This window comes from Pygocentrus nattereri, chromosome 23 (genome assembly GCF_015220715.1).
Source record: "Pygocentrus nattereri isolate fPygNat1 chromosome 23, fPygNat1.pri, whole genome shotgun sequence".
In the NCBI taxonomy this organism is placed as follows: Eukaryota; Metazoa; Chordata; class Actinopteri; order Characiformes; family Serrasalmidae; genus Pygocentrus; species Pygocentrus nattereri.
Genome location: NC_051233.1, coordinates 11,729,845 through 11,747,344, shown reverse-complemented (window position 1 = coordinate 11,747,344; position 17,500 = coordinate 11,729,845). Strand labels below are relative to the sequence as shown.

At 42.6% G+C, this 17,500-nt stretch overlaps 2 protein-coding genes across 4 annotated transcripts in view; both read left to right on the top strand.

The window, feature by feature from the left end:
- The first annotated feature begins 2,020 nt into the window (after positions 1-2,020).
- adamts8a (ADAM metallopeptidase with thrombospondin type 1 motif, 8a) lies at positions 2,021-15,781 on the top strand. Its single transcript, XM_017701782.2, has 9 exons — positions 2,021-3,104; positions 6,285-6,524; positions 7,654-7,786; positions 8,541-8,708; positions 10,469-10,764; positions 11,807-11,993; positions 12,181-12,353; positions 12,810-12,985; positions 13,126-15,781. The coding sequence occupies exons 1-9, from the start codon at positions 2,430-2,432 to the stop codon at positions 13,859-13,861; spliced, it is 2,784 nt and encodes a 927-aa protein (XP_017557271.1). The 5' UTR covers positions 2,021-2,429; the 3' UTR covers positions 13,862-15,781.
- A 1,387-nt stretch (positions 15,782-17,168) lies between these two features.
- The window catches only part of zbtb44 (zinc finger and BTB domain containing 44), a 26,980-nt gene continuing 26,648 nt past the window's right edge, over positions 17,169-17,500 (top strand). For 2 of the 3 annotated variants that reach the window (XM_017701783.2, XM_037533303.1), the window contains exon 1: positions 17,169-17,500. This exon is cut by the window's right edge and continues 10 nt beyond it. The gene's annotated coding sequence lies outside the window, so the exon portion shown is untranslated. The other variant, XM_017701784.2, reaches the window with a different exon arrangement.

Below are 17,500 nucleotides of genomic sequence, written 5' to 3'. Positions count from 1 at the left end.
GTGTGTGTGTGTGTGTGTGTGCGTGTGTGTGTGTGTGTGTGTGTGTGTGTGTGTGTGTGTGTGTGTGTGCGCGTGTGTGTGTGCGTGTATACGTCTACATATAATCATTTAGCACCATTTCAACTGGTCCATTCCTCATAACATACAAACAGTATCTGTCATTGTTTAACTCTGTAACACAAATTTTAAAAAATGAATTAAATAAAAATAAAGATGTACTATATCCAATATATATAGTAAGACAATATATAATAATAATGATAATAATAATAATAATAATAATAATAATTGTTTTTGTTGTTGTTATAATAATATTTCTTGTTGTTGTTGTTGTTGTTGTTATTGTTGTTTTCTATCTATCCTGTCTACAGACAGATTCAGCGATTTTATCCATCAGGTGCACAGGTAGTGTTTTATGCAGCTAGATCCGCATATGATGTTCACATAGGTAAGCAGGTAAACAAACAAAAAACAAAGATGTATTGCAATCTTAAAGCAATAATATGTGTATATACTAACGCATTAAGCTGTATTTCTCAACTTTTCTCAGCTTTTCATCCGAAGTCAAACACCACAAACGGTGCAGCAGCGCCGCTCACTGTATGATCTAGAAAGTGCACCTAAATCCCACATAATCTCTTGGTGTGAAACAGCTGTCTCCTCCAGTCAGAGCACCACGGTTAATGTAACATATCAGCGATCAGTATTTCACTCATCATAGCTCACATTAAAGCTCACTTACAGGTACAGAAGCGAGCACGTTCCGTAACTTCCCAGCATGTTCCCTACGATCTAAATCCAGTCGCGAGCGTCACTGGAATGTCTCCCTCATGTTCAACGTGCTTAAAGCCACTTTGAAAGCAGCGTCGTTATCAGCATCGCTGCTCGTAGCCTGGCTGTATTCTTAAGGTTTAGTTTTATCTGCTGTAAAGTTTTGCCTGATCTGAGCTGAGCTCTTTAAATACTTTATTCCTGCTCATGCAAAAGTGGCTTTCTCGTTTATTTGTTGGTTCAATGGGCTGTCGGTGAGGGACAAGAATAGCCTGAAGGGCGCTTGTAAAACTCTGGTCAAAGATAACTGGGGTCGGACAGAGAGACCTGGGCTGCCTGTGGGAGAAACAAGTGGCTCAGAAAGCAAAAGGAATTATCAGTCAGTCTGATCAGAGTTTGTCCAGCGAATTTACTGTAATGACGCCAGGTCGGCGTTATATTACGATCTTCAGCAGAACAAATCGACAAGTCTTTTATTCCTTCTGCTATCGAGCTGTTAAATGCGGATAACAGTCTTTTAAAATTATTGTTATATTCGTCGTCTCCGTGCATTTATTTATTTATGTATTTGCCTGTGTGTGTGTGTGTGTGTGTGTGTGTGTGTGTGTGTGTGTGTGTGTGTGTGTGTGTGTGTGTACAGTCGCGTGTATGGACGAGAAGGCTGCAAATGAATTACCCTTTTTGGGACTAATAGAGTATTCTGAACTGAACTGATTCCTATTCATTATTATTCCTAGTTATTTATTTATTTATTTATTTAGCCAACCTATTTTTGCTCGGTTCCATTTCAGCCCTTCACATTTAGGACGCATTTAAACTCTTTTTTTCCTTCCTGTTTAATTCCTTTCTGGATATTTGAATAATTTTGAACACAGTTCAGTTTGTATGCTGACAGACGCTGGAGAAGCCGCTGGACATGGAGCTGTAGTAGGACTCGAGGAGTTTTTCACCTGATACTTTTCTCGTTCTTGTGCTGCTTTTGGCAGCTACTTTTGTTTCTGTTTGGGTCTTTATTTCCTACAACGCTGTACAGCCGCACGTATTCATGACTTCACTGGACTGCAGACTCTCAGGGCAGCGCTATTATTCTCCCCAGTCCAGCTCAAGACCGAGGAACCTGCGGTCCAGCCCCAGCGCAGGAGGCGTGGCTGAGGTGCCTGGTAAGTCCTACGTGCACTACTCGTGAGGGGGGCGTGGCGGGAATATCGTGGAGTCCTTGGCGTTCTGCGGCACGAGGGGGGCAGTGCACATCATCAAAAATAAAAACCGCGCGCGCACGTTGAAGTGGAATCGAGACGGTATAAATAGTACCGCCGAACACGCTCGCGCTCTCACAGCCCAGCTACCCGCGGGTCCCGCTGTTCCTCCCTCGCGCCATCGCGTTTCTGTGACAGACTCTCGCGCTCTGCTCAGACGCGCGCTCCGACTTCGGGTCGCCTTAGTAACTGATTTTAATGGATAGCGGACTGAGCTCCGTCTGTTCCTGAGCGAAAACGAACGAAAGAAAGAAACAGAAGCGGTTTGTTTCAGTCCGAGTTGGACATTTCACCTCACACACCTGCCGACAGCAGCTCTGTGTCGGTGTCCAAAACGCTCGCCGCGTTTGTAGCCTAACCGAGTCTGTTGGTATTTGTTTCCAGGTTTTGTCTGAAAACACGATGGGCTGCCATATACATTTGATCCTGGCCGCAGTGCTGCTGGCTGAAGCAGTGAGGTGTGAGTTTGTAGAGTCACAAGAGACCGTAGCTGTGAAACTCACGCCGAGACACGGCGGCTCGTGGAGGAGCGAGTTTACGGACAGGCACCTCTTTAAACTCGCCGCGTTTGGTCAGGTTTTCGCTCTAGACCTGAAACCGGACAGCAGTTTCGTGGCTCCAACGTTACACATCCAGCGTATCAAAGCCAAGCATCTCCCCGCCGCTGTGAACGGCTCTGAGCAGACCGACAACGGCGTGTCCGAGAGCGGAGAGGAGCTGAGAGGCTGCTTCTACTCGGGCACGGTGAACGGGGACCTGGACTCTATGGTCGCTGTCAGCCTCTGTCGCGGCATACGGGGAACTTTCGTCACGCGCGGGGACGAGTACTTCATCCAGCCGACCGCGAGCGGCGGAACTTTCTCTCAGCCCCACGTCGTCAAAAGACGAGTGGTCGCCTCAAGCCGAGAGACGTGGAAGAGAGACCTTGATCAAGCGCAAGACGACGACCGCTTTCTGACAGGGGAGAGAGATGACGGGAAAAGGCGGGAAAAAAGATTCGTGTCGTCTGCGAGGTACATCGAGACTCTGGTAGTGGCCGACTATTCGATGACTCGTTTCTATGGAGACGAGATAAAGGTAAACGGAGCCGCTGCTCGGTGGGGGGGTCAAGTTTAACGTCTTTAAAACATCGAATAAACGGGGCTGATGTAGGCAATGTGCCCACTCATTTCTGAAGCAGCCACCTGTCATGAAACCTGGTTTCTTGTCTTTAACCTGACAGAATATTCACCTTCCTTTAGGCCAGTCGTTCGCATACCCAGCACAAGATGGGGTCCCAGATTGGGTTTAAGACTATGAATAGGCTTAAACCATGTCCGGGTAACCCAAGTTAAGCCTTTGCCTAGACTAAATAGGATCTTTAAACAGTGTAACACCACTGACACTGCAGTTTAGTCAAGACTGGGCTTAATCCATGTCCTACCCTTAGTGTTTAACAGGTGTTCTAGCAATTAGGCAGAGCCATTGAGCAGTCCTACTGTGCATGCACGTATCTTTAGTATAGTATTGTGTTTTGAATGTAAATTCAGCTTTACTTCAAGTAATATATACTTTCCCTCTGCTAACATATATCGTATAGGTTCAATGATGGCCACATTTTCTGCTAAGTTCATTTAGACAAAAACATCTTACAAACAGTTTTACATAGGGAGCTACCTATAAATGTGATATGGTAGAACAATTTGTAACAGGCTTTAACTTTTCCAATTCAACACACATTGAAATAAAGGTTTTGTGCAGGTACATTTTTTCCTTCATCAAGGTACAAACAATGTAAAAGTTCCCTCAAAGGTGCAGCAGCTGGTCCAATTGTGTACCTTATAAGTTTTTCCCAGGTAAAAAGTACATATTTGTACATTTTCATAACCTAATGTTTTAAAACAGAACAATAAAATAAAAAGCCTGGAGATGAGACGGGGTGTGTGGACTATAAAATATAATGTTGGATGGATCATTATAGTAGTTATGTTCCCTGACTAAAGCTACTGAGATGGACCCTTGAGGGGACCACCCTAGTGACTGCCGCAGTGACAGTTTCAGACCTTTATTTCTGAGAGTGCAGGGAGGGCTTGTGAATTAGCTGATAGACTGAACCAAAAGTAGGAAAAGCACCAGGTTTGGGAGCCACTGTCACTGCATTTATAATAGGCTTTAAAACATATGAAGATTGTGTCTAGTCTTAATTCTACTTTAGAAGATAAGTGTCACACACAATGTTTTTTGTTTTGTTGATTGAGATCTGGTGTGGGTGGCAAGAGGTGAATGTGGACCAGTGTAAAATTCCATAATCCTACCCAGCAGGCCACTAGTAATCCTCAGTCCAATCTCTGGTTTGGCGAAGAGACTAACTCATGTAGCAGACACTATATCTATTTAGATAAAGATAAGTGGCTATTGCTTGCATTGGACGTAAACATCTGCTCCCCCTCCCCTTTAGTGCAATACTGCTTGCCATGCTCATGGGTTCATGTTCACCGATGATGCTTTAATGCCCTACAAGCAAACAAGGCTGATTTGTGAAGAGATGGATTCTTCGTGTATTTTGTTTGGGCTTATTTCATACATGTCTTCTTACTGAGTGCACGAGTCCTCCAAATGAATGAAACCACACAGTCAAGCCATGTTGGCTATCTCGAGAGCTTGAGTACAAAGCATGTAGCCACAAATATTTACAGCTCTTCATGTTTTGTTGATCTTGCTTTCCCATTGGCATGTGCCTCCATAAACAGAGGATGTTGGGAGCTCTTTAAAACGATCCTGTTGATGCTTTTCAATGGTGTATAATTAACTGAAGGTGACAGCTGCCAGACATGTTTGAAACCTTTTTTCCTACCTCTCCTTTTTTTGTAATCAAATAGGGAACATATGTGTTTTTAAAACACTGACTGGAATTTCAGGGGAGAACGATGATTCAGGAAACTGTATGTGTCATATGATATTTCCATTATAGTAGCTGCTTTTCTTCCTGCCAGATCGCAGCAGTGCTTTTAAGCACTTCAGACTGCGAAGGAATAACAGAGGTCAAAAGAATGTTTTTTGGGATACCTCTTTACTGTTTCCAGCATCTCTCGTAGAGCACATTAGCCTCAGACTAACACTGAATATCGTAAAGTGGCATCAAGTCTTCTGAAGCTGTTGACATACATGAAATATAGTACAAACCACACAGGCCGACAGCACTTAAGAAATGGCATATGGCTGGCTTTCTCACAAAATTTGTGGTTTAAAGTCATTGCGAGTCTTGGTAAACGAAGTTGTACTTTCATTATGTGTGAAATCACAGTCTGTTATGATATATTGATATAATGAATATGACACCCATTTGAAACATACACTTTCTCACTCTGGAAATGTGCAATGATGCATTGAGGGAAAGGGCGAAAGAAAGAGAGAAAGAGAGCGAGATGGATGAAATAAAACTGCTGGCATGAGGGGCTTGAATTTGACTTAGCACCATCTGGAAGAGAGTGGAAGCCAAGAGGAGTTTGTTTTTGAGCTCCTTCCACCCATTTTATTGACGGAAAGAAAAACACAAATGTTTAAATATTTGAGTCCCAAAGGCTTATAGATTTGGGTCGCCTCGCTTCCCTCACCCTCCTTCTGTTTTGTGGAGGAGTAGTCATCAGGCTTGATGAAAACCGAAGTCACCTTCATTCATACAGGCAGAATTGTAATCTTGTGTCTGCTTATACAAAGATCTGCATCTGAATTCAAATGAAGAGTAATTCCAAAAGTAAAAAATATAAAGCACAGTTCAGCAATATGTCAGGGATGAATTCTAAATGTGAAAACAGGGCTGCATTTCTGTTTTTCCCTAATTTGAAGAGATTGTTTTAGCTTTCAGGGTGATAAACTCTCTGTTGGGTGAGATTGGGGGGTATCTTTTAGCCTTTGGCTTGAATGTTATTCTGAATGTCTTTTTGAACGAAACATATTGTCCAATCCAAAGCCAGTCACATTCCTACCTTCAAACAGCTGTGCTTCGGATTTTGCAGTTTTTGGTTTATGGTTGGTTTCATCAGCTGTACAGCTAGTGTTCTTGACTTTTAACCCCATAAAAAAAAGTTTTATTACACACCTCTATTACCTAAGAATAGCTCAACCAGTTTACACTGAAGTTCTTGTAGTTACTGAACTATAAGCCCCAGTATGTAATAAGACTGGGATTTTAAAGGCTAAAATTACACAAAATTATAACTAATCTCTTTCTGCGTCTGCCTCTGCTCTTTCTTTGTCCTGCTCTCTCTCTCTCTATAGCACTACCTCCTGACCCTGATGGGGATGGCTGCGCAACTCTATGCCCATCCCAGCCTGAAGAATGCAGTGAGCCTTGTGGTGGTCAAAATACTGGTGATAGAGGACGAGGAGCTGGGGCCTGAGCTGTCCAGCAATGGAGGCATGGCCCTGCGCAACTTCTGTGCCTGGCAGCAACTCTTCAACCCCTCGAGTCAGCGCCATCCCGAGCATTACGATACTGCCATTTTATTCACCAGAGAGGTGAGCCAGACCACAAAAAAACACACCCACTATCTCAGACCATAATGGGCCAGAGCATTCTTTAACAATAGAAATAGAAAATGTCCCTCATTGCATTCGTTAGGATGACGTGTAACATAAGGTTAGGGCTATTTCCTCAATCATGTGCTTATTTGGTAGGTAATAATGACGTTGTGATTGTGATGGTTCTCAAGTTTCTTCCGCTGGTTTCAGACCAGATTTAGTTTTGGACTTGTGAAAGATCCTGGTAATGTGAGGAGTGGAACGCCTAATCCCATATTCACTATTAAGATTAAAAGTATGTGGGTCATTTGATTAATTAAACTGTTGGGAAGCAACTCTCTATGCAAGAACACAACAACACATTTATTAAATTAGGTGGACAGATATGACCGCCTCAATCATTTGATTAAATAGATCTGGCTGTTTGCATGATGCTTGAGATGCTTCAAAACAGGAAATGATTTGGCAGAATCGTGACCACATGGCTCATCAGGGAGCCCCCTTGTCCAGTCGTGAAGACAGCAAGTGCAAGCCTAAGCTCCTGCCAAGTACAGAAGGTTAGGGCTGTGCTTGAGTGAAGCATGTGGCCAAAGCCAAGTTTTGGCAAGACGTCCTGGTTCAAGTAACACGACAGAGCTCACGGTGGTCTTGGTTCCGCTGAGGCCAGATGGAGACACAGGTGGTTTTGTTTAGCGAAGGTCAGACGTCTCTGCTTGTCTCTGAGGGCCTCCATGGGCCGCATCCTCCTCAGTTAGGGTCACTCATGTCAGAGCTGACACATGCTCAAGAAAACCTTCTGCAATACTCTGGAAGGACACCATATGATCCAGCCATCAAACAGTTAAATTCCCTCCCTTGCTCTTTCTAGCACACAGTCTGCCATGTATTTGCTTCATTTTACGATGGAAACACTGACAAATATGTTTTGCTGGCAAGAGCCTACTTGGGGGAAAAAAAAGGTCTGTCTGGAACTAATGGAGCGATGTCTGGATATCAGTGTCTGAAATGTGTCCCCTTTCTCCCCTCTAACCCTTTCCTTCCCTTGTTCCTCTCCTCCTCTGGTTGCTCTCCCAATCTGTCCACCTTCCTCTCCAACCCTCTGTACCTCTTTCTTTTGCACCTTCAGGATATTTGTGGCCATGAGCATTGTGATACCCTTGGTGTAGCTGATGTGGGCACCATGTGTGACCCCAAAAGAAGCTGTTCAGTCATTGAGGACAACGGCCTCCAAGCAGCCTTTACAGTGTCACATGAGCTTGGTATGGGTCACATGTGCATGTGCACACACCCATCCACACACACACACATACACATGCCACCAGTCTCCACTCTATGTGTCTGGCTGACATCTCACCCTCACTGAGTGTCTGGACTAGAATGGATGCCCCAAATTTAGACTGAGCTATTCATTAATGTGTGTCAAACCTTCTCAGCTTCACTTGAACCATTTCCATGGTCATATTTGCACCATTACAGAATGGTCAAACTGTAATGACTTAAGGGAATATTTTGCATTAGATCATCTTAATTGCAAAGGATGTGGAATTAAGTTCCCTGTTAAGTGTGTCATAGAAGATTGTGTGCACAGAATTCCATGTACACTGAACAATAATAAGTAATTGTCCAGATTCAGTAGCAGCTGTGCCAAGCTAGTGGGCTTAGATATGTAGACTGTAAGTGATACCTTCGTCTAGAGAGAACCTCAAAACTGAGTGCTGTTATCATGTATATGCATATGTGCATAAATATAGCACTATCGCTGTTGTCAGAATTAAACCTCATATCTCCAAAATGAGAACTTTACAGGAGAAGGAATAAACATAAACATACTAATAAAAGTTAATGGCATCTCTTTTGGTCCATTTATCATGAAATGTATACACAATGCAAAGGACAACAGTCATATATATATATATATATATATATATATATATATATATATATATATATATATAGCCATTGTAACTCCGCGCTCTGACTTACTTTTGCTTTCTCTCTCTTTTTCTCTCTCAGGCCATGTACTCAGCATGCCACATGATGACTCCAGGAACTGTGAGAAATTGTTTGGGCACATTGATAGACACCACATGATGGCCCCCCTCTTTGTCCATCTCAACAAAACTTTTCCCTGGTCACCCTGCAGTGCTCTTTACATTACCGAGTTCTTCGACAATGGGCATGGTAAGGCCTAAGTACATCACACCATTGAGATTATTATACAATGGGTATAATAAGCACATTTGTTATTTCACTGGTCAGTCTGGACATCTTAGTTCTTCTGCTGACAATTGTTTTTTTTCTCTAGTAACACAAGATTTTGAGTTTTCATTTGGTTTTGGCATGAAAGAAGACCTTTTTTCCTCAAGAACCAAACTAAAACGTAATATTATTCAATAACTTCTTTGAGAACGTTGTCCTAAATCATCAAGCTGTCATTATATAGTTAATGGAAACTTGCCACAAAAGACAGACTGTGTAATATTGAACGTAGAGTGCGGTGAAAAATCTGCCTGTAATATGGTGGCCTCAGTTTCACAAGTTTATTTTCTTTAACTCTATCATGCATTTTTTTTTACAATACACTTCTGCCTTCACTCGCTCCCTAACCACTAATGACAGACTTGTGAAACCACACTGTATAATTTTGCTGACAATGTCAAAACTGACAACCTATGTAAGGCATGCTCTCTCTTTCCGCCTTTCTCTCCCTCGCTCGCTCTCTTGGGTCATTTGCCCTAGCCTGGGTGTAATGTACTCAGGTGAATGGAACACACAGGCGTGTCTGAGGTTGCTACAGAAATCAGTCCAATGTTTCCTACAATTACTCACTCTACTGTCCCTCAGAGGGACACCTTGCACCCCAGTAGAGCATTTCCAGAAAGCCAAAAAAAAAAGAGAAAAGTGACACTGCAAAAATATCACTGCTGAAAAATAGCAGGCATATTTTCGCCAGGGGTTGATTTATCTCGGTCAATATTTCAGTCCACGCTCTCCTGCTCTCGCTCTTCCTCTGAGTCATCCTCAGTGACTAACACATTCCAGTTTTAACAACTGTTTTCCCTCACTCAGATGCTACGCGTTGCCAAGCACATGCTGTCTGTTGCCACAGGTAGACATGAGCACTGATATGGCCGTGAGGCTTAGTTATTTTCCGCTGTTGCAAACTCGTAAAACAGTTTTAAGGCTGCAAACTGTAAAAGGATTGCCTCACATTGGTGAGAGCGTTCCAAATACTGAAAGATTGAAGCTGTCTTCTACCCACTTTTCAAACCAATGCAGACTTACGTGATAACTTATTTTCTTTAAATGTGAAAGTATATGGAAAGACAAAAGGGCTGTGATTCAGAAGGACTTGAGGTAGACATAGTAGTTATGTGTTATGGATTCAGATCTTTGAGCTGAAGTGAATTTGACTGGAGCTGCAGTATAATAGGTTGCATAATGGAAATCTCCAGATGGGAGACTATTCTGACTTACGTACATGAGGGCGAAAAGGGGAGGGGGATTAAGTGTTTCTGGCTGGTGAGTTCGCTCAGTAATGAAAATCGTCCCCTCAAGCTACAGATGTGCACACCTGTTTATTCAAAATAAGAGGCTGCTTCAGCAAACTTAAACATCAGCAGCATCGGCATCATCTTGGCGGACAAAAGAGAGCAACTTAAGGAGGGTAACTGTAATTAAAAGCCAGAATACTCTCTTAGCATTTGTAGTACAGTAAATACTTAATTAAATCTTTATGTTCTCCCTTTCTCTGCATTTCTGTGCATGTCTTACCCATGTCTTTGTCTTACCCATACTTATCAGCAAGACTTATTGTTCAATTATTAATCTTAAGACTTATTGTTCTGTAAGTTATAGGGTTATGAGAGTGATTAATTGAAATGTGGTTTAAAAACGTCTTCAATTGCTCAATGTGTGCATATTCTGTCCTCTCCCTTAAGGTGATTGTTTGCTGGACGCTCCAGAACAAACTATTCCATTGCAGGCAGAGCCTCCAGGCCATGCGTATGGTCTAGACCGGCAATGCCAGCAGTCGTTCGGTGAGGAGTACACTCGCTGTCCCAATGCCCCAGAGGACCAGGCCTGTGTCCAGCTATGGTGCCGTGAAGAGGGCAAGCTGCAATGCACAACCCGAAACGGAAGCCTTCCTTGGGCTGACGGCACGCCCTGCAGGGAAGACAAGAGTTGCCGCGGAGGCATGTGTGTGTTGAACACACTGCTGGAGTCAGGACAAGAGGTATGTACAAGCAAGTAGTTTGACTGAGGGAGTCACCTTAGTTTGATTTATTGGAATATTTTACCCGTCAGGATGTAAACATGCCAGGCATGAACAAAAATGCCAGTAAATGCCTCTTGGCAGATTTATGGCGGATGCTGATTTTTTTAAATGGTATTACTGTTGCATCATGCCTATGGCCCCATTTTGTTTACCATTCTCAGAGGTCTGTTTTCTGTAATGCTGGCTAAACTTTTTTTGAAGTGTCTCTCTCAGTTGCTCACAACCTTTAACATTCTTTGTCCGCTCAAGATCACTCTTTGCTTAGTTGGACACACTCTTCTCGGTACATTGTTTAGGTGTCTGGACGAGTCTATCTGTCAGACAGTCCATTTTTTTCACCTTTTGAAATCCAACCAGCTCCTCTTCTTGGAGCCCAACCGGGCCCCCTCTCAAAGGTGCTTAAAATAATCAATCTGCTTCAAAAATCCCTCTCCTAAATGCCAGACCGCCTGCTTCTCCTGAAGAGGAAGGAGATGAGAGAAAAAGAAGCAACAGAGAGAGAAGGAGATTTGGTTTTCATTTGCAGAGAGTCTTTAAAAAGTTTAATTATTTTTAGATCTTCCATTTAAGAAGCAGTCACATTGTATTCAGTAAAGCTTCCTAAAAAAGTAAGATTATATTTGAGGCTGGCCTGTTAGGAAAGCCAACCCATGATGCCAAACAGCCTGGCTGTGAGCAGTAATCTTTTAGCCAACTCATAAAAGAAGGAATAAAACAAATGTGGTATTTCTACACACGCCACAAGCACCATACATAAAGAGCAGGCGATGGCCATGTAGCCTTTACATGTCTGGTTACAGCAGAGGTCACAAAATGTCAACTTTGGGGGGGGGATAATGCACAGATACAGGTCCCTTTATCTAGTTGATAACCTAATCAGGTCTTTTAAAATAGACATGAAAGCACAGAGAATGTTTCAGTTGCCTGTAACTTGATACTCACTGTATGCTTTGGAGAAGTGTTAATGTTTATATATCTGTCGCTTTTGCTTGTGCTGTAGCTTCCAGTGGACGGTGGATGGGGCGCTTGGGGCCCATGGGGCCCATGTTCTCGGACCTGTGGTGGTGGGGTTGAGTTTTCCCGCCGCGAGTGTACAGACCCAGTGCCGCAAAACGGAGGATCCTACTGTGTAGGCCAGAGGGTCAAATACCAGTCCTGCAACATCCAGACCTGCCCAGGAGACCATGGTAACAGTTTATATTTATACTTTGGGAGGTACAGGTCACATTATAGAGGAGGCCAGAGTGCAGAGGTGTTGTTTTAGGTCAAAATTCACATTGTTTTCCCAGTTATGGCACATGAGTGCACTTTGTAAGCTTTCTATCATTTGTCAGGGATGCATTGTTTATCTGGAAACTGTTTTCCATTCCACAGGTAAGAGCTTTAGAGAAGAGCAATGTGAGAAATACAACAGTGACCGTTATTTGGACATGGATGGGAACATAAAGCAGTGGATCCCAAAGTATGCTGGAGTTTCTCCCAGGGACAGATGCAAGCTCTTTTGCAGAGCCAAGCACAACAACGAATTTAAAGTTTTTGAATCCAAGGTATTCCACTGCATGTCTTTCCCAGTGATCTGGTATAATCAACTGTAATAATGATATGCAAAATACACTGTCCACTGTTTCCTCTCTGTGTCTACCATGGTCTTACGTTTAACATCTGAAACCTTTATGAGATCACTCTCCTTCCACAGCCCTGATATCTTTGCCCTGCCACTAAATTCCTGAGCATAAAATATTTTCTCTGTAGTAAAAGGTGTAATCAGAGATCCTTTAACCCCAGACTAACTACTGCCTTAAGCTCCTGAGTGCACTTTTCTGCAATTGATATTTCTCACACCGTCTAAATGTAGTTGCTTCTGCGTCATCATTCTAATGGTTTTTCTTTTATGTGGTCATACTGTACAACTGCTTTACTTTTAACTGTAAATGAACCTTCTGGACTGTCAAAGCATATAATCTCATATTCAATGATCACCATTAGTTTTTTGTGTTGACCAGGTCGTGGATGGTACAACCTGCGGTCCAGATACCACATCTATCTGTGTCCAGGGTCAGTGCATCAAGGCTGGCTGCGACCAGGTCATAGGCTCCAACATAAGACTGGACAAGTGTGGTGTCTGTGGAGGAGATGGGACAAGCTGCAGAAAAATAAGTGGCTCTCTGAACAAAGCCACGTAAGTGAGAAAAATACTCTCAAAAATATTGATGACTAAAATGGATACATTTCAGGAAGGGGTAACTGATAAAACAGATTCAAAGATTTTCACAGATGTTCATTGACCAGATGTTCAAATATGTCATTACATTTCCCCAGCTTTGGCTACAATGACATTGTTACTATCCCTGCTGGGGCCACCAACATTGATGTCAAGCAGCGCAGCCACCGTGGAATCAAGCACGATGGCAACTACCTAGCAGTGAAGGCTGAAGATGGAACCTATATTTTGAATGGGAACTTCTCAGTATCTACAGCTGAACAGGACATACCAGTGTCTGGTGCTGTCCTTCGATACAGTGGCTCATCCACAACCCTGGAGCGGCTCCTCAGCTTCCAGGAGCTCAGGCAGACCATCACCATCCAGCTCCTTTCCACAGCTGGGGACACGTCACCGCCCAGGGTCAAATACAGCTTCTTTCTGCCCAGGGATGTGCCCTTCAGCAAACCTGGCACAGACAGTGGCCTCTCCCCACACGTTATCCTACCTTTTGGGGGAGCTGACTGGGTCCTGGGTGAGTGGTCCGAGTGTTCCAAGAGCTGTGGTGCTGGCTGGTCCAGGAGAAGTGTCGAGTGTCAGGACAAGGCAGGAACCCCATCCTACTTCTGCGATGCAGACCTGCGGCCAACTGACATCCGACCATGTGGGGACCTGCCCTGCCCTGTGTGGCAGATGGGGCCATGGTCAGCCTGCTCGCGGACTTGTGGTCCTGGAGAGCGTCGGCGAAGCGTGCTCTGCATAGACTACACCGGCAAGGCTGTAGAACCAGAGAAGTGTAACCCAGATAAGAGGCCGGAGGCAGTTTCGGGGGAGTGTTTTTACCAGGACTGCTAAAACTAATAATTGTGTCAGAGAATCGGGGGGGAAGATGATTGCAGAAGTGTGATCCATAGGGTAGATAGAGTATAAGAGAGCTATTAGTATCCTTCCCTTTTGAATAGCAAACTGACCATGCTTCAAAGGTAAGCAAGGAAACTCTAACATACAACATAGGTGCAGAAATCAGTTGTCAAGCTTAACCAGGGCATTTGGTATGAGGTTTTACCCATGTGACAGTTTAACGTGATGTTCATATTCTCAAATTTTGCTTTTAAATCATCTAACCACTATTGAAGTTTTTTTTCTTTCCCCATTTAGATCTACCTCAGTCCATAAAAATCTTTTAATACTTTTAACATGTCTTAAGAGGATTCTTATCTAATCTTAAGAGGAAAAGATTCTTTACCACAAAGGAATATTACCAAAAAGAAATATTACCTTTGCACAAACCTGCTGAAACTCTGTTCAAATACAACAGGTGACATACCTCCATATTATAATGCAATTTAACCCATATTAGACTGATGTTACTGAGAACTGAGTAAAAATTTAAGAGCTACCTGAGACGTGGACACAGCAGCTTCAGGAGTTGATATGTCCGTCTCTTTAGAAATGTCCGCATCCGACTGCTTTTTTAACAGATATTCTTCATATGTACTCTAATAGTCTGTTTTATTTCGCACATTTAATTTATTTGCCAGTTTGTATTCTATAGCGATACGTTTGTTAACAATTGTCATAATTTAATGCTGGTTAATATTACACTTGGGAAACTTTCAGATTTTACATATTTCAACACTGGATTATTTTTAAGTGCAGTCCTATATTAACCACACATTTATGTGTGATATTATACACAGACATAGCATAGGGCAGCGTGAAAACTATTCGATACAGTGAGGGCATTTAACTCTTTAGCATCAGCCTTTGAAATTTGTCTGCTTATGATTATTGAGATGCTTTTTAGATTGTTAAAAAGTACGGCAGTGAATATGCTCCTACTAAGTGGTCAACAATGCTTCTCACTATAGCCAAGCTATCACAACTGCATCAAAATGTGACCATGATCCAAAATTGGCCTTCACTATGCCTCTTCCATAAACATCCACTGGTAGACATTACATAATAGGGATCATATGGACAAGCAAAACCAGGGAGTGCAGGAATTAATAATCTATCGCTAAATGTAATCTTAGAAGTGCCTCTTTATCCGCTTGGACAAAAGTGTATCCAGTGGACTTGGTGCATTTTAACGCAAAGCTTTCCTGTGAATAACACATTGAGATCTAGGATTCTTTTTTTTCTTTTAAGCTTTAGTAGTCACTGTATATTTCACCTAATGTAAAATGCCACAACAGTCTTTATATTGGAATGCCCTGGAACTGTAAGGAAAGAACAGCTCCATGATATCAGGATAAAAATCCATGTAGACTCTCTCCTAACTCGTCTAACACAACAGAATAGAGCAGACAGGGTGACATCCTTGCTCAGCTGGGCAGAAGAGCACTGAAACCTCTTTCAGTATCATTTAAGTCATTTCCACTTTATGAAATGAAAATAGAGAAAATTAGATGTCAACGAGAGACAAACCATTGAAATATCTTGTAATGTTTTTGCCTGAACCCAAAAGAAAACACTAAAACAACTGAATAAGACCCAGATTTAAAGATATTATGTCGGTCTAATAATTTGCATTCCTTCTGAATGAAAACAGAGAAGTTCTGAAATTATGTAGATCTGAAACTAAAGCATTCTATCCCTTCAGTGAAGGTCTGTATGATGCTATTGTTATAGCTTCCTTTTTAAGCTATTTATTTTTTTTCTACTTTGACACCTAATTGTGTTTTATTTCTTGTTGCTGCTGTCTGTCCTCCATAACTGTTATGAATTGAAATCATTCATTAAAATATGTCTCGACTGAATTATGTTTTGTTATTGAGTGCAACGCCTAAATAAATGAAAACTTGGTCAGTAAAAAAGAGCATCACTAGAGGTTTATGGACGTGGGGGCTAAGCCTTTACCTGAGGGGTCTGGGAGCAAGTCTCAGACAGGAAAAAGAAAAAATGCCCCCATAACATCTATTTGTTCGGAATTCTTTGAGTAGCAGTCGGTGTAAAATTGATCAAAAGATGTGGCTATTGGGTCAAGTTGGCACACAGTAGGTCTGTCTCACAACATTACAGTACAAAGAAGTGTACTTCAGACACCAAACATATCTCGGTCAGTTGACTACATTTAAACTTCATTTGGAGTAAAAACTGTAAATACACTCACCAGCCATTTTATTAGGTACTGTTCAATTGCTTGCTAACACAAATAGCTAATCAGCCAATCACAGAGCTACAACTCAATGCATTTAGGCATGTAGAGGTGGTCAAGACAACTTGCTGAAGTGCAGACCGAGCATCAGAATGGGGGAAGAAAGATGATTTAAGTGCTTTTGAACATGGCGTGGTTGTTGGTGCCAGACGGGCTGGTCTGAGTATTTCAGAAACTGCTGATCTGGGATTTTCACACTCAACCATCTCTAGGGTTTACAGAGAACGGTCCGAAAAAGAGGAAATATCCAGTGAGCGGCAGTTGTGTGGATGAAAATGCCTTGTTGATGTGAGAGGTCAGAGGAGAATGGGCAGACTGGTTCGAGATGATAGAAAGGCAACAGGAACTCAAATAACCACTTGTTACAACCAAGGAAGGCAGAATACCATCTCTGAACGCACAGCACGTCGAACCTTGAAGAAGATGGGCTACAGCCAAAGGGGATCCAACCTTGTAATAGCAAGGTTGTAACAGTATTTCAGCGATACTTCGGTGATCCATTCCTTTAAGCACAGAGCTCATAACAGAACTGTGGTAGAACATCTTAGTACATCCAGCACCTATTAGCACAAGAACTGATGCTAGGTGCTTTTTTGTGGGAAACTTTTGGTCTAAACTAAAATGAGTGAAGTTCAAAAGTGCACAGTGAGAAAATCTAAGCAAGGCAGTCGAGGCGCTGAACCAACAGAACAGAATGGAATTATACAGAAAGGGAAAAAATGAATTAAGAACATAAAGTGAAGAGCTAAAATGGAACCGAGCAAAACCTACACAAAAGCCAACGCACGAGCAGAAACATTAGTTATGAAGAGTTGAAAAAAAAAGTAGGCTAGATCTCACTAAATGCCTCACTATCTCACTAAATGTCGCTAGCTATGACCCCCTCAGTGGACAGTGTCATTTGAGGTGTGACAATACAGCGAGTTTTACAAAACAATCACCTTCTATTTGACAGTCAAAGCTTTTGGGGTCAGTCAGGCAAAATACAGGGGGCAGACACTTGAGAAAGCGCCACCACACGAACGGCATGCTGGGACAGAGCAGCTGGCCCAAAACTGTAACATATGATACGGCAAGACTTTTAATACTTTTACAATTTTGGGATTATTTTATCCAGGGGAGGTTTTGGCTTTCAGTCCGAACAAGGAATATACGGAGTTAACGGCACACCGGAATGTGAAGGTATCTTTGTAAAGGGAGGAAACTCCTTGTTCAAATGCCACCTACGACATGCTAGCGCTGCCCAAGCTAGCTAGCTCTCGCTAACTCGGACAGCTGGCTAGCTTCATGTCCGCGTTGTTTTCCACCAAACCTCCGAATTTATCCTCCTTCTG